The 21,095-nt window shown below is 35.7% G+C and overlaps 1 protein-coding gene across 3 annotated transcripts in view; it reads left to right on the top strand.

Moving 5' to 3' along the window:
• KCNH8 (potassium voltage-gated channel subfamily H member 8) overlaps nt 1-21,095 on the top strand; it is a 398,058-nt gene that overhangs the window by 92,141 nt on the left and 284,822 nt on the right. For 2 of the 3 annotated variants that reach the window (XM_034955949.3, XM_008951643.5), the window contains exon 2: nt 12,849-13,082. The exons of the other annotated variant lie outside the window; for it this stretch is intronic. In XM_034955949.3, coding sequence (XP_034811840.1) covers nt 12,849-13,082 — 234 coding nt within the window. The remainder of the gene's footprint in view (nt 1-12,848; nt 13,083-21,095) is intronic. 3 annotated transcript variants of the gene reach the window in all.

The raw sequence follows: 21,095 nt of genomic DNA on the forward strand, positions 1-21,095 counted from the left end.
ATCTCATAAGATACACCTCTGCCTTTCTAGTTATTAAGGCAAAAGCATTGACATCATTCTTGAACTCTTTTTTTTTTCCTCTCCAACTGCAGTGGAATCCATAGGCAAATTTTTCAGCTCTTCTAAAAATGCCTCAGATATGACCACTTCTCACCACCTTCATTGGTATCGCTCTGGTCCAAAATCACCTCATGTTTTTTTATGGACTGTCATGATAACCCTCTACTAGTCTTCCCAGTCTGGCTCTTGTTCTTCTATAGCCTATCCTATTTTGTTAAGTGGAAGAAATTTAGGGTTTGAGATATTTCACGCTAATTAAGATACCTCTGCTGGATCTTAATATTCAAGCTGTTTTCCTTTTGTCTGTTTGCGTTTGTCTTTTTCTTTCTTTCCTCTCTCCCTCTCTTCTTTTCTTCCTTCCTTTCATTCTTAAGATTAAAACTGTATGCAGTTTTTACATTGTTCATTATAGTCATTAAGTTCTAGTCACTGTTCATACATAACTTCTGTATCCATAATTCATTGACTCACCACCTGTCTGAGATAGAAAGGATCTTGGAGATCATACGATTCAACTACTTCACCTTACACATGAGACAGGTAAGGTCCAGAGAGGAGAGGTGACTTGAGCATGATCATACAGTTTTTTTATTGATTGAATTGAAACCCAATTCTAAGATACCTCATGTGTAGACTAGTGTTTTTCCAAAGTAGAAAATATCTACTAGATATAGTATATCTAATATGTAAACCTCCTCATGACTTAGGTCTAAAAGGTGCTCAACGCAAAATCTAATCATCAACAGAAATGAGTTTTCTCATGAAAAGACAATTTTGTAAATTGCAGATTAGGTGGCTGCCATGGTGTCATATCAACATAACTCAGATGTATTGACAACATTGCCTTGGAAAACTGTGTGTGTGTATGTGTGTCTCAGGTAATATTCAGTTATAAAAATACACACACAGACACACACACACATGCTTGATAGAAGAGAAACCATTCCTGATGGAGAAAGTATACAGTTGAGTGTGCATTAATAATTTTGTGTATAAGGGGCTCAGGTATGTGTGGCTAACAAATCATAAATAACTACAATATTGAACGTTGTAATAGTCTTAATTAAAAAATAGGCCATGATGATAGAGAATAGTTGAGAGAGGGATCTACTTAGAGAAGATGATCAGGGAAGGACTCTGAGAAGTGTACATTTAATCCAAGACCTGAAATATGTAAAACAGGGAGAAGAAACTACACGGGCAAAAGCCTTGAAAGTGGAAAGACCTGGGAAGAACATTCTTGAGTATAAAATACCAGGTGTGAGGAGTGAGTGAAGTTTTAGGCAGGGTATTCCAGGCCGTGAAAGAGGTAGTTTAGATCTCATTCCAAGTGCAATGGAAAATCTTTAAAGAATTTAAAACAGGAGGGTGATAGTGTGATTTTTCTGCAAAGATTTCTAGGTAGTATAACCTAAAGCAGGTGTTAAATCCACATGTGGATTAGGTTAGCACCATTCCACGGTCATACCATTGACATCACTAACTAATGAAAGAGTGAGATCCCCATCACTAGGGTACTGGTGCAGAGGAGGCTGGGCAACCACTTTATGAGAATATGATAGAGGGGGATTAAAGGATTATAGGTTGGGCATGAAGTTATGTATTGACCTTTATGATCCTCTCCAAACTTTAAGTTTCCATAGTTCTATGAACTAAGCTAATTATTGAAAATGTCTTTAGGAATAAAAGAAAACCATAAGATCAAAGGGGTTATTATTCAGAAGGGAATTCCCCCTCTCCCCCTAAACCATAGAAATCAATTATATACTTATCTAGAAAGGTGTTATCCCCTTTCCCACACTGGAGCTGCGGAATATAATCTGAACCCCCTTCCATTAGAGCAGAAGGTCTTAATTTTTTGTGTGATATCTCTCACTGAGTAATCTTGTTTAAAATGAAAGTCACCAGGTCCTATACCTTGGAGGTTGTGTTTCAGTAGACCTGAGGTAAGGTTTATGAAACTACAAATGTAATAAGCAACCCAGGAGATTCCAATAGATGAGGTGGATGAAGTAAACAAGGACTGTACTTTGAGAAACCGTGGATTTGGTGACAACAAAAGAAAAAACAAAACAAAACCCATTTAGATCCTAGCTGTAGTTCACCTCTAGCCATCCTCCACTGAACTCAGGAGTATTACAGCTCTAAGGATGGTTTAACTTGCTGTTTAGCATTGTTAGGTTATGCAACCTTTCTGAGCCAAAGTTTCTTCATCTATAATGACACTTACCGTAAGATGCTATTGTGAGGGCCACAGATTCAAAATACAGAATGCTGACCTGAGCGTCTGGCGTATCACAGCTGCTTAATAAACAAAAGCTATTATCTGCTTTATTTCAGCCTAATTTATTTGGCTTCCTTCTTACTACTCATCTCCATTCTGTAATGCAGAGTCAGCATACACCTGTGTTGGTTTGTTTCTCAATTGTCTTCTTCTTTCCTCGACCTCTCTTGCAGACTCCCAGAGACTTGCCTTAAGCAAGTATCACCTTAATTAAAGTTTGTTTTTTCCATCTCTGCATTATTATAATGACTCTAGAAGAAAACTCCGATATTACAGCCATGGAATAGCTATGACCATCAAATTAGTTTAGTCTTGTGTTTCCTGTTACTTAACTTACAATTATCTCTTGTAAAGCTACTCATCTTTCCTGGTTAATCTAACATGAGTACTGCAAAGCAGAGTATACTATTCAGGAGACAGATGAGGTTCTGGAAAATGCTACCAAATTATGGAAAACATTTGAATACCACTAGCTTTTGCAGAATATAAACAAAACTTAAATGGAGAAAGGTCAGTCCACTCTGATGGATTGGGCATATTAATTTGTATATGTTGTCTTCAAAAATTCAAATTTAAAAGACCTATCAGTGTAAAAGTAATAAAACAACTAAAACATGACTGAATTAACCATTTTTTTCCTCAAATCTTCATGTATGCTTGAAGTAAAGAGGCTGTTCCAGTCAGTTTGAAATTAAAAAGAAATATTCTTTGAATTAAATATAATTGCAAGTAAAGTCTAGACTGTGCTTCCGGAGAATCAGGGGACAAGTTAAATTAAATATTTTGGGAATCTTAGTATTCATAGAATATGGCTGGTTTCATTTGCTAGATTCCACTTAACTTGCCTTTCAGTAGGCCAAATAAGATGTCAAGATAAATAACTGTGTTTTTTGAATAAAAAATATTGTCTTGTGGTCTTACTTTGTTTTTAAATAAACTTCTAAAAGAAGTTTTTTAAAAGGTATAAAATTAAAACCACACTTAGCCACATAAACTTATGTTTATTTAAAAGAATAAAATTACACTAAATGAAAATTGTCCCAGAAAATCCAGGCCCTGTCACTTTCTCCTTAACTCTTCACCTTTCCTTTTCCTCTGGGATGGGAAGTCACAATTTTTATCTACTATTCATTTCTGTATGTTGAAAGGGGGAAGCTATGGCAAAGAATAAGCTTTGCAAAGGCAGGAGAAAAGTTTGACCACATTTTATTTACGCAATCTACCATAGATGGGCCCCTAGGTTGATTCCATGTCTTTGCTATTGTGCATAGCACTGTGGTGAACATATGAGTGCACGTGTTTTTATTTTTGTTTTTTGTTGTTGTTGTTGTTATAATGATCTATTTTCCTTTGTGTATATACTCAGTAATGGGATGGCTGGGTTGAATGGTAGTTCTGTTTTATATTCTTTGAGAAATCTCCAAACTGCTTTCCACAGTGGCTGAACTAATCTACATTCCAACCAACAATGTATAAGCATTCCCTTTTCTTCACAGCTTCACCAGCATCTGTTGTTATTTGACTTTTTAATAATAGCCATTCTGATCGGTATGAGATGATATCTCGTTGTGGGTTTTGATTTGCATTTCTCAGATGATTAGTGATGATGAATATTTTTTCATATTTTTATTGGCCACTTGCATGTCTTCTTTTGAGAAGTGTCTGTTCATGTCCTTTGCCCATTTGTAATAGGGTTTTTGTTTGTTTGTTGATTTGTTGAAGTTTCACATAGATTCTAGATATTAGATCTTTGTCGGATGCATAGTTTGCAAATAGCTTCTTTCATTCTGCAGGTTGTCTGTTTACAGTTTATTTTGCTATGGAAAAGCTTTTTAGTTTAATTACATCCCACTTGTCAATTTTTATTTTTATTGTAATTCCTTTTGCGGACTTAGCCAGAAATTCTTTGCCAAGGCCAATACTGAGAAGGCTATTCCCTAAGTTTTCTTCAGGATTTTTATAGTTTGAAGTCTTAACATTTAAATCTTGAATCCATCTTGAGTCAACTTTTTATATGGTGACTGGTAGGGGTACAATTTCTTTCTTCTGCATATGGCTAACCAGTTATCTTAGCACCATTTATTAAATAGGGGAGTCCCTTCCCCATTGCTTGTTTTTGTTGTTCTTGTAAAATATCATACGGTTGTAAATGTGTAGCTTTATTTCTGAGTTTTCTATTCTGTTCCATTGGTCTATGTGTCTGTTTTTCTACCAGTACCACGCTGTTTTGGTTACTATAGCCTTATAGCATACTTTGAAGTTGGGTAGTGTGATGCCTCTGGCTTTGTTCTTTATGCTTAAGATTATTTTGGCTATTTGAGCTATATTTTGTTTCCATATGAATTTTAGAATATTTTATTCTAATTCTGTGAAGGATGATGTTGGTATTTTCATCAGAATAGTGTTGAATCTGTAAATTCTTTTTGATGGTATGGACAGATACTGATTTTTCAATCCATGAGCATGGACTGTTTTTCCATTTATTTATATCATCTCTGATTTCTTTCAGCCAAATTTTATGGTAGAGATTTTTTTTTAACTCTTTAGTTAGTTGTATTCATGGGTATTTTATTTTCTTTGTGGCTATTGTAAATGGGATTATGTTCTTGATTTGACTGTCAGCCTGGACATTGGTGTATAGAAATGGTATTCATTTTTGTACATCTATTTTGTATCCAGAAACCATACTGAAAGTGTTTATCAGTTCTAGCAGCCTTTTGGCAGAGTCTTTAGGGTTTTCTAGGTATAGAGTAATATCACTAGCAAAGGAGATAGTTTGACTTATTTTCCCATTTGAATAACTTTTTATTTTTCTCTTGCATTATTTTTCAATATGAAACTTATTTATTGAACTCTAAGGGACAATAAACCTGACAAGAATTAGTACAACTCAACACTAAAGCTCATATAGGTGGAAAAGTGAAATTTACAAAATTTATTGATGATTTGGCTAATTCTAAATTATGAAAGTATATAAATTTGCTTCAAGTTTGTTTATCTTAATGAGCTTTCACCTTTGTTTAATGAAAGTTTTAAAATTTGTTAATATAGGGTTTTTCCTTCAATAAGATTGCTGTTTTTAAAATTAAGTTATTTTTATTAAACCATTCAAATGAATGATTAAATAACTTTAAGAAGTTGTTTTTTTTTTTTTTTTTTTTTTGATGGAGTCTCGCTCTGTTGCCAGGCTGGAGTGCAGTGGTGTGATATCGGCTTACTGCACCCTCTGCCTCCCAGGTTCAAGTGATTCTCCTGCCTCAGCCTCCCGAGTAGCTGGGACTACAGGCACATGCCACCATGCCCAGCTAATTTTTGTATTTTTAGTAGAGATGGGGTTTCACCATGTTGGCCAGGATGGTCTCGATCTCTTGACCTCATGATCCGCCTGACTCAGCCTCCCAAAGTGCTGGGATTACAGGCGTGAGTCACCACGCCCGGCCAAGAAGATGTTTTTGAGTATGTATTACATGCATATAACAGAAAATTCAAAAGTTAAAATGGTTATACAATGAAAATAAGTCTCTCTTATTTTTTTATCCTCAGCCACATACTCCTTCAATCATTTACTGTCACTAGGTTCTTGTAGACCTTTCCAGTGCTATTCTAAAAAATCATCTCAAACTTTAATGTGTATATGAATCTTGTTAAAATGTGGGTTAAGTTTCACTGGGTCTGGAGTGAAACTTAAGATTCTGAATTTCCACCTGAGGCTGATGTTGCTGGCCCACGACTATGCACCCAATGGCAAGGTTGTGAAGGACATTTGTTTCCATTTGTCTCTCTGTTTGTTTGTTTATTGGACTGAAGGGAGCAAGATAGTCTCATAAACAGATGCGGTTTTCTGCTTTCTACTACTACCTCAGCACTAGAGTTCCAGCTTTGAGCTTTGCACTGTTACAAAGCTTTCTTCCAATCTTTGTCTTAAGTGATAATCTATACAGTATTTAAAAAATCAAACCATAAATGAAGAATGAAACCTAGCAATATGAAGCCTGATACTGGATGATGTAGAAATTACAAGGACTATGAGAAATCTTTTTTACAAATTTTTAATCTGCTATTTAAACAAGGTTAGAAAAGTTACCAAATAAAGATAACCTCCTAAATTTTGGCAGAAGTCATGCTGTAAACTTTAGCTTGGAGCCAGTACTATTAATCTAATAAAGATGCTATCATACTTGGAAATGATGCAGTTAAGCTTCCTGAAATCAATATAAAGTGCAAAGATCATTTAAATATTTTAAAGTCATAAACATTAATATTCTATCTTCCTATACAAAGTAGTTTCCAGAAATGACTGTGTTCAATATCACAAGGGGTACAAACGTTGTCTTTGTTGAACCTGCATGTAAAGGTAATTCTGAAAGCATAGGGGGGCAACTCACAAAACAATGTCAAAAGTTCCTGTTTGTTTCTTGCTCTGTGCAGGAAAGTGAAGGATGGAGGACTTATATTTGTCTACCTTCCTTGTCAACAGCATATGTTACTATGAGTACTTGCTAACCCAATACAAGGATTCTTTTTAAAAAGAGAACCAATATCAAAGATACTCTTCAGAAATAAAGATTTGAACTATAAATGTCTCAATTTCTGCATAATTGGCAGAAAGAGCCAAGAGAACACAGGTTTCTGTATGATGCCAAGTCAGTGTGTATCAGTGACCCCATTGCTTTGAATGGCTCCAGGGATCTGCCATATGGAGAATTATTACACTCGGTGCTGAGATGGTTATTTTTAAATATTTGAGGCTACAAAGGGAGAATGGTTTGTATCTGCCTAATCTTCTTGAGCATACACTATTCTACTTAGAGTTGTGATTCTCAAACCTAAATTATGTAGTAGTATACTAAATGATATGCACAAGTCATAGTAGAAACAGCACAACCTTTCAAAGTTTCAATTGAATTAAAAGTTTTACAGGCCCATATCAAAACAAAATAACACTACAACAAGCAATAATATATGAAAGGGTATAATGAAAAATTCTGATGAATTTTTAAGTTAAACGTAAGATTTGAAAACAATATCAGGCTTAGGGATATGCTTCTAGGCCCCGTGGAATACAAATTTATTGGCCAGTAGGAGGATATTTCAGTGGGAAACTTTAAAGTACTGCGAAATACATTAAAAGCACGTGAGATTAGAGACCAGATTATTTGAGTAGAAATGACATTTCTGTGCTGCCTATGAGACTCCAGAGTGGCTGTATGCAAAACATTTTGAGACCACAGAAGTTACTGTCCTATTTCTGAAATACTGATTTTCTGTATGAAATTAGAAAGTGACATAGAGTTTGCTAACACATCCAGACTGGCTTAGGAGATGTCATCAATGAATTTTTAATGTATAATCTCTAGAGAGAAAAATCCATGCCTTTGGGTTTTTTGGAGACTGAAATAGGTAAAAATATTTTTTCTACAATTTACCCATTTCTCCTGCTAGTAGCGAGCAAGTCACTTCTTTACAGAATGTGTGGTATAGTAAAATAAGTCACATAGACTGAGTTTTAATCTCCAGCATTGGATCTTAGACAGGAAACTAAAGTTCTCTAGGTCTGTGTTCTCTGAAAAGTGGGACAAGTACAAAGATGAAAGAAGCTAATAGTGGATCAATGTTTATGCTCTTCTCTCTTTTTTATTTTCATCTTTTATACCTTTCCATTCCTACCCCCATTCTCTTTGGGCTTAAGAAGTTAACAATAAACAGTACATCTTCATTTGAAGGGGAAAGTGGTGCTCTATATTAGGAGATCAGACTCAGTGACCTGGGTGTTTACCAATCATGAGATTCTCTCTGAAGATTCATGAAAGCTTCTTGCTAAGAAAGCATTTAGAGAAATAGTCAGCTGCCTAGTGTATAAGTACATTTATATCTTACTGTTTACTCTCACTTTCAAACTGAATATATATGTAAAAATTACCTAGAAACAAGCAGAGAAAAGCCGTGAGGCATTTAGATGCATATTGCATATGCATAATTGATTTCTTAAAAGGTTAAATACCCTTAGCATATGTATGGATAGTGATATACCCATGATGATTTCGTAAGTATTATGGCAGTGTCTTTGTTTTACATAATTCTAAAGTAAATGTCATGTTTCTTCTTTAGGGATTCCAGGACTGGGATTCAGAAAAGCATGTGTTTCCAAGTAGATAGCTGGGCAAGAGAGGCTACTGTCCCAAATACAGGGACCATTCATGTAGCTAGTACACTGAGCTTTATGAAGCTCAGACAGCCACTAAATTCTCTTTAGAATTGAAATGCAATTACATATCGAGGACAAGTGCTAAATATAAACAGAAAAGACCAAATACGTGCCTTTATTTTTTCCTTTGTTTTTGCAGTATATTTGCAGAAAGAATTAACCGCCTCAAACACACTATAATCCTTAATTGAAACACACAGATCAGTCAACTAGGTGAATCCTTCAGCATCTTTTGTCAAAAGTTTATTGTAGCTCTGAGGGACTGGTCTTTTCTTATATTCATAAACGATTATAAAGATGCTAAGGAAATTAATAAATGAAGCAAGTAACTAAGAAATATACCAAATGAAGCATCATTAAATATGTCCTAAGTATTTAAAAATAGGCACTATGTTGCTTGAGGATACATAAGGGGTGAAAATTACATAAATATGAGTGATTATTACAAAAATTCAAGTTATGGGCTTCTTCTTTGGGAAAGGAAGGAAATATAATTTGTATGGTATACCCAGGGGTTTTCACTGCATGAATGATCTACAGGTATTTATTATTGTTTAATAATATTATATAGTCTTTATGGGGTATCCTATATTTCCTAATTTTTAAAAATGGCAAAGGCAAGCTGGGTATCGTGTCTCATGCCTGTAAACCCAGCAAGGCCAAGATGAGTGAACCACTTGAGTTCAGGATTCAAGACCAGGCTAGGCAACATGACAAAACCCCATCTCTACAAAAATTAGCCAGGTGTGAATTTTTAATGTATAATCTCTACAGAGAAAAATCTGTGTGGTAGTGTGTGCCTTTAATCCCAGCTACTCTAGTGGCTGAGGTGGGAGGATCACTTGAGCCCAAGAAGTTGAGGCTGCAGCGAGCTGTGATTGTGTCACTGCACTCCAGCCTTTCTTTCAAAAAAAGAAAAAAAAATAGAAAAGACAAAATGACAAAACATAGTGAAGAGAATGCAAAAATTAAGTTGGTAAAAAACCCAATGTAATATACTTATAATAATAAAAGCAAATATATCAGTCTTAGGTTGAAGAATGTATTTTTCTATTACACTTAAAATAAAACTTGATATATGCCATGTGCAAGATAATGCTAAAACATAAGTCCCTGAAAGTAGGAATATGGGAAAATATATGCTAGATAAATACTAACAAAGAAAGCTATTGTATGTATATAGTTTAAGAACTGGACTTTAGGATAAAATGAAATGTTTATTCTGCCTGCAATTCTTGTTTCCTTATTCATTTTCTGAGCCTACTTCATCCAAGCATCTGCTTCTAACATTCTAGGACTTACGATAGACCATCTCGATCTATTTTTGTCTTATTCCAACCTAACCATTTCAAAGCCCAGATGTTTGATCTCTCAGCTCTAGTAGTACCTATTATTTGTGGACCACTGATTTGGTACTTATATGATGTGTTTTAGTGTTATTTATGTACATGTATTTCTTTAATTAAATTACAATATCTTAGAGCTAGAGATCATGCTTATTCTTCTTTAAATACCTCCTGTCACCTCACCCTAGGACTTGCCATCTGGTAAAATTGTGTTACCTGGCATTATCATATAATAGAAAGTTAATAAACATGTCAGCAGTCAACTGAAAAATGGCTTCTGAAAGTGCATTAAAAGCTTTTTTTAGGATGTTTAGTACTTTGTCAATGCTATGTATTTACATTTTCTAAGTAATCTTCCAGCCAAAATTACAAAATGGAGTTGGGGAGAGACACACACTATTGTTAAAGTGACCCAAAGCTGTGCCGAGTTGATGAGACTGAGACCACAACCCCAGTAGGAGGGTGCCCCCCTCTGGAGACTCCCACAGGTTTATGACTATGCGATCGTTAAGGACTGGGACCACATCTAATGAACTTTTTGCATCCACACCTGAAACAAAGTCCAACGTACAATGTATAGTCAATAAGTGATTCTGCAAAGTGTGAGAGAATTAATTATGAGTCTAGGGTAATGCACCTCACTCCTGTGGCCTCAAAACAATGTATAATTGGAGTTTCTTGGTGTGTGTCTCTAGCTCATGCTTTCAGAGGGGGAGAGTGGCTGGGAAGGCAGAAGAGCCAGCTGGGCAGAGGCAGGATGCTGATGCTTACATTACACTTGGTACTCTGGGGTTAGGCGCTGATTGGAGCAAAGCTGAGTAGTGTGGATTTTGTTCTGCCAGCCGATGGTGGACTATGTTTGGAAACAAATAACAAAAGCTTAAAAGGAGATGGAGAAACACATGGAATAGATTTTCAGTGCTTCTCCTGCTGGCCATCAAGAAGTAGCTGGAGTACCTTCTTTCCCATGGCAGGAAAGATAGTCTGTCTGCTGCAAACCTCATTTAAACTTACTGTTTTTTGAATAGGCAATATATAAAGCATGTGGGATAAAATTCAAAAGGTATAGTAGGGTATATGGGAAAAATAAGTGTTTTCCCACCTCTGCTGTCTCTAGAGACAACACAATTACCAGATTCCATTTATTTTTAGGTATACAAAAACATTTCATGTTTGGTATGCATACACATGTGCATATATATGTATTTATTTCAGATAAATAGCTCATATAATAACATACTATACTGAATCTTGCTTTTTAACAAATTAACAGCTTATCCTGTAGTTTTTTCATTTTTATCTTTAAAATCCCAGTCTCTAACACTGTTGGTATACCAAGTGTCCAACATTTGTTTCTTGTATGAATGAATGATTAATTTGATAGTAGTATCTAATTCATTCATAGTGAACCTAAAAGTCACCCACCAACACATTTTTTGAATGCCTTATCTTAAACCCCATCTCCAACATGCATCTTTTGTCTCCCTGTCGACATTATATTCAAATTAAATCTCAAAAAATTTATCCCATGGAAACCTTCTCTGAATATTGACTGTCTCTCCCCCAGGAGTTATTTCTAAGCACTTAGTAATAGTTTACTGTTACTAATTACTTAATAATTTACTATTTTGATTGTCCTCTAAGTCTTTTGTGTTAATATTACAACCATAAATACGTGAATAGCACTCTTTTTTTTTTTTCTTTTTGAGACGGAGTTTCGCTCTTGTTGCCCAGGCTGGAGTGCAGTGGCGCGATCTTGACTCACTGCAACCTTTGCCTTCTAGTTTCAAGTGATTCTCCTGTCTCAGCCTCCTGAGTAGCTGGGATTACAGGGGCCCACCACGATGCCGGGCTAATTTTTGTATTTTCAGTAGAGATGGGGTTTCACCATATTGGCCAGGCTGGTTTTGAACTCCTGACCTTGTGATCCACCCACCTTGGCCTCCCAAAGTGCTGTAATTACAGGCCTGAGCCACCACACCCAGCCTGAGTAGCACTCTTAACAATAATTTTTTATTGAGTAGTTGTTTGTGGCAGACCCTTCACTAAGCACATAATATGCATAATCTCATTAATTCCTACAACACACCTATGAAGTAAATAACATTATTATTATTGTAGCATACCTGTCATTGCCCAGCCAATATCATCTAGACTCACCTGGAGATCGTATCCAGACCATTTCCTTATATACCACTGTTTTCTGGCATCTTGCTGCCAGAGTGATCTCTGGAGAGTGCACTTAGCTTAAGTGGGTAGGTCAGAAGTGTCAACATATTGACATCCTAGGAGTGAACTTTAACCAATTATGTGTGGACATTAGTGGATAAATACTTCTGCTTTCTCTCCCCTTTGTGGGACAACCTTTAGATGTACTCCTCACAATTATTTCAGGACCCATGGATTTTGCCCACAGTGGTGAACCCCTTTTTAACTTACCCTTTATTATCTTTTGTCTCTTCCCTATCTCAATTTACCACTTGCTTTCTTCCTGGAGTCACCTCCCAAATAAACTAATTATGCTCAAATCTTAGTCTCAGAATTTGCTTTTGGGGAAAGCAGATTTAAGGAAATTGAGGTTTAGAGTTCTTGAGTAACTTTTTCAAATTCACCTATACATTACATGGCAGATTCAGTATATGAAACCAGAAGCCATGATCAAAAGCATCATCCCTTACTGCCAACTAGATGGTAGGTGCCACAAAGCAGACCAGTGAACATGTATGTTTCTTCCACAGTGTGTTTCAAAATGCAAGCCTAAGTCAGAACTTAATGCATACTTCTGCTGGTCAAGCCCATTTTATGTTTTGGAGTGTCTCTTTTCCACTGCAGCACATCAGAACGTGCCTTTTGGCAGTTAGCTAAACACATATGCTGATAATTTATACAGGAATTGTGTATAAATTCTCACACTTATCTAGTTGCTGAGTATCTTCTCCTTGTTTTTCTATAGATAGCAACTTCATCCTTGCCAATGCCCAGGTGGCTAAGGGTTTCCCCATAGTCTACTGTTCCGATGGCTTCTGCGAGCTTGCTGGATTTGCCCGAACTGAAGTCATGCAGAAGAGTTGTAGCTGCAAGTTCTTATTTGGGGTTGAAACCAATGAGCAACTGATGCTTCAAATAGAAAAGTCACTGGAGGAGAAAACAGAATTCAAAGGAGAAATTATGTTCTACAAGAAAAACGGTGAGTTGGCTTTCTTTCGTGCTCACTGGAGAGTAGTGAGAGGCCGTCTTCTTTCAACCTAGTAATTGCTCCGCAACTCCCATTAAGGCTTAATGGCATTTCACATACATGCAGGCTGTTATAGAAGTTCCACAAATGACTTGGATGATAGCCTTGTTTTAACCATTAGCAGCATAAACTGCCTAGAAATTTTGAATTAGAATTATAACTATTCAATGTCAATGAATAGTTAACATATATTAACTGAGTTAATGTATGTTAAAATAAAGTATGTTACTATTATATTTTGGTAATTCTTAAAATATACGTTATGTATAATAGTTATTTGTATATTAATAACTTTTATCCAGGAGTATTTCTCAAATTCTATGCCTTTAAAGAACTACATCTCAATTCCAGTCATTAAAGACAGAGATCTGTGCGTTCCCTGCAAAAAAGGAAGTCAGTTAAAAAAAAAAATTGGCATATGCATTTTCTTTTCCGGTTACCTAGCCACAGAGCCTTTCTCACTATGCTCTTAAATTCTAAACACAAAACAGGAGACACATAGCATCTCATGTTAGAGTAAATTTTCTTGGGCTCCAAACTGCCTCTGGGGAAATACTAGGTCTTTTCTTGTGGCTGCAGTTTTGTGACTCTCTTTTGAATCATAGAGGATCTAGGGGTGTGTAAGGTGTCCTCAGTCCTTGAGTTCTATGTAGGAATACATATCATTAGCAAATGGGCCCTGGTACTTAAGGTAAATTCAAGAGGGAGAAATGAGAGAAACGCTAGATCAAAAATTAGAACAAACTATTATTTTCCTGGTATCCAAAATTCTCATTTTTTCTTCAATAGCTTTCCTTTTCCCTTGTAGTAACATAATCCCCTGAGTTTTAGCTAGTGCATGGCTACCAAACTAGAAAAAAATATTTCCCAGCATTCTTTGTAATTAGGTTGGGCTTGTGACTAAGTTTTAGGCCAAGATATATGAGAAGGAGTATTTTGTGCAATCTCTGGGTAAAATAACTGAAAGTGAAATTGTTTGTTCTCTAATTTATCTCCTTTCCCTTTCCCATGGTGTGGACAGAACTGTGCCCTAGAAAGTAGGTATATTGAAGTCATAACCCCCAATATGATTGTATTTGGAGATAGGGCCTTTGAAAAGATAATTAGTGTTAAATAAGGCCATAAGGGTGGGGACCTAATCCAATATGACTAGAGTCCTTATAGGAAGCAGAAGAGGCACTGAGGGTGTGCACACACAAAAGAAAGACCACATGAAAATACAGCAGGAAGGCAGCTGTCTGCAAGTCAAGAAGAGAGGCCTCAGGAGAAACCAAACCTGTCAGCACCGTGATCTTAGACATCTAGCTTCCAGAGCTGTGATAAAATAAATTTCTATCATTTAAGCTACCTAGTCCGTGTTATTTTCTTATGGCAGCCTAAGCAAACTAATACGCATATGTTAAGAAGTTAAGACAGCTTAAGATGCTTCTGGGCTGAGACAATGGGGTTTTCTAGATATAGGATCATGTCATGTGCAAACAGAGACAGTTTGATGTCCTCTTTTCCTATGTGAATACCCTGTATTTCTTTCTCTTGCCTGATTGCCCTGGCCAGAACTTCCAATATTATGTTGCATAGGAGTGGTAAGAGAGAGCATCCTCGTCTTGTGCTGGTTTTCAAGGGGAATGCTTCGTTGATAGGTGCAGCAAACCACCATGGCACACGTTTACCTGTGTAACAAACCTGCACATCCTGCACATGTATCCTGGAAGTTAAAATGAAATAAAATTAAATTAAAAGAAGAAAAGGAATTGTATATTTGAAATAGAAACAATAATAGCTAAGATGTTGCTAAAGTTTATTTACAGGCTCTAAAAAAAAAGATAGTTCCAGTTTTATTCGTTGTAACAATATTACAATGATGTTTATTCTTTCCCTTAAAAAGAAAAAGTTAAGACAAGGCTAGAAAGCCAGTTTCAACCATTTGACAAGGACAATAACATAATGAAATGCAGAGCAACAAGATAGAAGGAACCTGGGTATGTTTACAGATCCACTTTCCACTCCAGACAACAAAATTTCTATCTTGTTTTGTTGCATTTCTGTCTTGTTTGAGTCACTTGTTTTGGGGTCTTGTGTAACAATATTTAAACTGTACTCTAACACAGGGTTTCTCAACCTTGCCACTGTTGACATTTTGGGTCAGTAATTCTTGTGGTAGAAGGCTGTCCTGTGCAGTGTAGATGCTTAGCGCATCCCTGGCTTCTATATCTTACTCATTACTTTGAGGTATTGAGATCAATGTCAAGAAGGAGAGGCTGCATATGGAAATGTCATCCCCTTTTGTAAGTTATTTTTCCTTGGAGGATATTCCCCGATGATGTGGATTTAGGATATATAGTAGTTATGAAGTATTGGAGACTATCTCTTTGGGACAGGATACCTCGAAACACAGTTCAGACCATTGTGTCCTTCCCAGTGTCAATACATAAGGCCTACATAGCAAATATGATAAAACAAAAGGATTCCAGCTCTATGTAATTACACCATAATCATTGAAAGGAGGCCTGAGATAAAAGAAAATGCAGGATGTTGCTGAGAATGCAGACTGGCAGGGAGTGATAAAGCTGCCATCCGGTGGAACAAAGGGGAAAGGATTTCCTTTGTCTGAAATACCCGCTGACTGCAGACTTGTCCTTCTTAAGATAGGCACCTTGTGTAGGTCACTCCAAATCTATATGAGTATTTTTCTTTTTAAGCCTCTTCACAATATCCGAATCTAGGTGTCAGGACCAAACAATGGAGACTTATAGGCTTGATAGGTAGAAAGTATGGCATACAGGTTGGGAGCAAGAATTTCTTGAGCTCAGTTTTTTAATTAGATGTCTCTGCAGCCTTAGACACACTTGGGTAGAAATCATTAAAGGCACCAGTTCCCTTTAAGTTAGTCGCCATGGGGAATTGCCTGACATTCTAAGAAAACTAATTGATCCAGTTACAAGACTGAAAATTGCCATCTACCCTAGGCTAATCATACTGCATTATAGCTATTTATATAAATATCTGTCTGCAGATACAGTTGTGAGCTTTTGAAGGCACATTTCTACATCCCCAGTGCCTGACGCCTGGGGTCTCAAACAGTGTTCATCAGATGGTAGTTTCTTAGTAAATCCTTGCTGAAGGGAATTGAAATTGATTATTAGCCTATGGGTACTTAAAAATATGTCTGGATTTCTGGTTTTAAAAAATATGCTTATGACTTCAAGTGTCCTCCTTCCTTTCTTCAAGGATCATTTCCTTTTAATATGCTTTAGAAAGCAGATGCTTATCTTATCCTCCCCAGATACATTTTGACATTCTGTGATTGTGCTGCTTTGCCTATTTGTTCCTTAATGCTATGATTGCTCTCCTGACCTTACAGAAAAAGTGATATGGAAAAAGCTATCCAACACAATTTCTCCATGCTTCAGAGCTATAAAACCACATAGTGGGAGATCATCTCTGGTTTTCCCTATTCTTTCTCGTTATCCTTCAAGCTGAGATGGACACACTGAGATGTCATGTCCTATTTGTTTTCTTCCTCACTCTAGCTTGTTGGCAGAACTTTAATATCAACAAGTTGTGTCTTCTCTGATAGCATGAAAGACCATCATGATTGGATGTACCAGCCTTAGCTTGTATATGTTTATCTTAACATATCTATCCTCTCTACAGAAAGCTTATTTTTCAAACCTATTTGCATATTAGTAGGTCCAATATCATCAGTTTCCTGGAAAGAAAAATGTAGAGAACAAAGATTTAAGGTTGTTCTTAGGATAATATTCCCAATTCTGCAAAAAATATTATTGTGATATATTAGTTTGTTAGGGTTACCATTATGAAGTACCACAAACTGAGTGGTTTAAACAACAGAAATCTGTTATCTCATAGTTCTGGAAGCTAGTTAGTTCCTCTAGATGATAGCTGGGTTGGTTCCTTCTGAGGGATGTGAGAAAGAATCTGTCCCGTGCCTCTCACTTTGCTGCTGGTGGTTTGCTGGAAACCTTTGGTGATCCTTGGCCTGTAGAGTGTCACCCAGATCTCTGCCTTCATCTTTACATATAGGTCTCCCTATGTGATGGTCTGTGTCCAAATTTTCCCTTTCAAATGAGGATATCAGTCACATTGGATTTGGTCCTACTCTAATGACCTCCTTTTAACTTGATTACCTCTGTAAAGACCCTATCTTCAAAAAAGGTCCCATTTTGAGGTACTGGGGATTAGACTGCAACATATCTTTTGGGGAAGATAAAATTCAACCTAAAACATCTAGTTACATTTATATTGAATAGATTAGGAGTTAAGTTATTTGCCCAAGATTACAAACTAGTAAATAAAAAACCCTGAATGCATAAACATTCTTGCTTGACTTCAAGGTCCTTGTTCTTAAGCCACTGATTCTCTGTGGAGGTGGAGATGCTCCCATCTCCCAGGGAAGTTTGCAAATCTCTGGAGGTTTTTGACTCAGTAATTAGGAGAATACTTTTGTCATTTATTGGGCAAGAGTCAGAGTTGCTAAATATACTGTAATGTGTGGAATGATCTTGCAATTGAAGAATTGTCCAGTTTCTTGCATGACTTTCTAATGCCCAGTCAGACTTTCCAGGAGGTGAAACACTGGATTCTAACTACCTGAATCCTGAACTTAACATGCAGAGTGCTTTTTGAAAGGATTTATTTCCCACTGAATTTTCAAAAATAAAACCATAGTGTAAGTGAGTGAAGATTGAACTTTATCACATTCAGAATTTCACCATGTAAGAAAATCTTATTAGTGGCTCACAGCACTTGTTGGTCTGATGGAGCACATATTCAGGTGTTCTGCACTCAGAGGCACAGCATTTGCAGTGATTCTACATACTGGTCCAATTATGCAACTGTTTTATTATATCTTCTGCTCTAGTTGGTCATACCTGAGCATTTCTTGTTGAGATATATATTACAGGGTAAATAACTTCATTTTTATTTTCTGTTTCTCTCTCTCTCTCTCTCTCTCTCTCTCTCTCTCTATATATATATATATATATCTGGAAATAATGTGTATAAGTAGGCAAGTTTTGTTATGATGATTTTTATTTCTAAATAGTAAAAAAGGAAATACAAATATTATTTGAAAAGAGAATCTTGAGTTTTGTTAAGGTTGTGGATAACTCTGTACTCACAAACGCATTCATTCTCACGTCGCCATCAAGGTTTGCCATTTCTATGTGTATACCTCCTGAGCTATTGCTTACTTGATGTTTTTCTTTATTCTGATTCACTGTTTCATTTTACTTAAATAAATTGTAAGCAAAAGAAAACTAAGCCACTACGATGAATACAAAACCAGGATTACTAACTTCAAATAGAAGGCAAACATAAATAAATATTAAATGAAAACATTTGTTTTAAGCTTTTTTTAAATTAGAAAAGTAAAAAGTATACTGGGAAATCCAAGTAATAATAGACCTAATCAATTTTATTATGCCAACCAGCATATATGTTATTTTATTTAATTTTCCCAGTAACCCTTCAAATAAATATGGATTATCTCCTATTTACAGATGAGGAAACTATGATGTAGAAAAATGACTTAAACACAGGTCTAAATGTTATGTCATGAACAGGTCCCAATTTGTTGCCCCAGTCATTGTCCCTTATTTTATTTACAGATTGATGCACTTCAATTTATTTATTTTTACATTTTAAAATTTAATTATCTGATGACATAGTAAAATGCCCCAAAAAGCCCAATTCTTTTTAATATGTTAGGTTTTCAATTGTTTGTGAAATGGATATATGGATACATACACACATATATATGTACATATATATATGCATATATGTATGTGTTTACATACACACACACACACTTGTTACAGCAAAAATAATTTATTTATAATTAACTGCCTTTCTTTTTTAAGGGAGAATGCCTCCAAAGGGGGAACCTCTATTTACAAGCTGGATATGTATGAAGCAAATCTCAAACTGACCTAAGCTGTTGAATAAATAAAAACTGTTGTGTGGAAATAGGGAGGGCTGAAGAGGCTTCTTTAGCATTGGGATGGGTAGAGGAAAAGAAGGAAGAACTGTGAAAGATAGGAAGAAAAGAGGAGAAAAGGGGAGAGAGCAAAGGAAACAAATGGGGAAACGTGGTGATCTCGTGGTATTTTATCCATCAATGTGTCTAAAGGTAAATTTGATAATGCTAGCTGCATATTTTAGCTTCAAACACACATTTTAACTAATATGTACATATTCAAATGTAAGATATTTATGTTTTCCCCTTAAAATAATCTTGTATACCATTAGAATTATTCATACCACTATTTGGGCAACACGCTATGTTCATGCAAGTGTACACATAAGCTGTCTGAATCAGGTATATTCATATTCAGTCTTATGATTTCAGATCCTGATAAAAGCAAAAAGGAAGCAAATTTCTTCATGACCTTCCTCTTTTACAATGAGCTATTCATGACAGATAATTACAGTAAGAAACATTACCTACTTAAAAACATTTTTATTGTGTATATTTAATATGTGTATTACTCTATAGGATATATATATATATATATAGTAAAATGGTTACTGGGTGGAACAAATTAACATATCCATTATCTCACATAGTTACCCACTTCCACCCCTGTGGCAAGAGCAGCTGTAAGCTACTCATTTAGCAAAAATCCCAAGTACAACACACTATTATTAACTATAGTCTTGTTGTACATTAGATCTTTCAACTTGTTCATGCTGCATATTTGCTGTTTTGTATCCTTTGAACTGCATCCCCCCAAATTCTTCTCCCCACCCCAATATTAACCACTGTTTTGTTCTATGTCTCTATATATTTGATCTGTTTTTCACCTTATGATTCCATATATAAGTGAGATAATGCAAGTTTTCTTTCTGTGTCTGGCTTATTTCGCTCAGTATAATGTTCTCCAAGTCACATCTATGTTGTGACAAATGGCAGGATCTCCTCCTTTTTTAAGGCTGAATAATATTCATATATATATATATCAGTTTATTTATCAAATTTTTATATTGATAGACACCTAAGTTTTTCCCATATCTTGGCTGTTGTGATTAGTGCTGCAATGAACATGGGAGTGCAGATATCTTTTTCTTTTAATATATACTCAGAAGACAGATTTCTTGGTCATATGGTAGTTCTATTTTTAATTTATTTAGGAACCCCCATACTGTTTTTCATAATGGCTTCACCAATCTACATTCCTACCAACAGTTTAGAAGGGTTCCCTTTTCTCTGCACCCCTGCCAACACTTGTTATCTCATGTCTTTTTGATAATAGCCATCCTAATGGTGTGAGATGATATTGCATAGTAGTTTTAATTTGCATTTCCCTGATGATTAGTGATATGGAACACCATTTTATATATCTATTGGTCATTTTTATGTCATCTTTGGAGAAGTATTCAAGTCCTTTGCTTATTTTTTATTTGTGTTATATGTTTCCTTGCCATTGAGTTGTACATGTTCTTTATCAATCTTGGATATTGACCTCGTCTTCGATGTGTGGTTTGAAATTTTTTTTCTCAATTTGTAGGTTACCTTTTCATTTTGTTGACTGTTTCCCTTGCTATGCAGAAGTTTTTTAGTTTGACGTAGTCCTGTTTATTTAATTTTTGCTTTTGTAGACTGAATTTTTGGTGTAAGATTCAAGAAATCATTGCCAAGACCAATGTCTTGGAGAGGAGCTTTTCCTCCTCTATATTTTCTGCTAAGTGTTTTATGGTTTCAGGTCTTATATTTAGGTTTTTTTATTGATTTTCAGTTGAATTTTGTGTATGGTGTATGATATGGATGCAATTTTATTCTTTGGAATGTGGAAGTCCAGTTTTTTTTCCCAGTATCATTTATTGAAGAGATTTTCCTTATCCTCTTGTGTCTTTTTGATGTCCTTGTCAAAATTAGTTCACCATATATGTTTGGATTTATATCTGGGCTCTCTATTCTGTTTCCCTGTTCTTTGTCTGTTTTTA

This window comes from Pan paniscus, chromosome 2 (assembly GCF_029289425.2).
Source record: "Pan paniscus chromosome 2, NHGRI_mPanPan1-v2.0_pri, whole genome shotgun sequence".
In the NCBI taxonomy this organism is placed as follows: domain Eukaryota; kingdom Metazoa; phylum Chordata; class Mammalia; order Primates; family Hominidae; genus Pan; species Pan paniscus.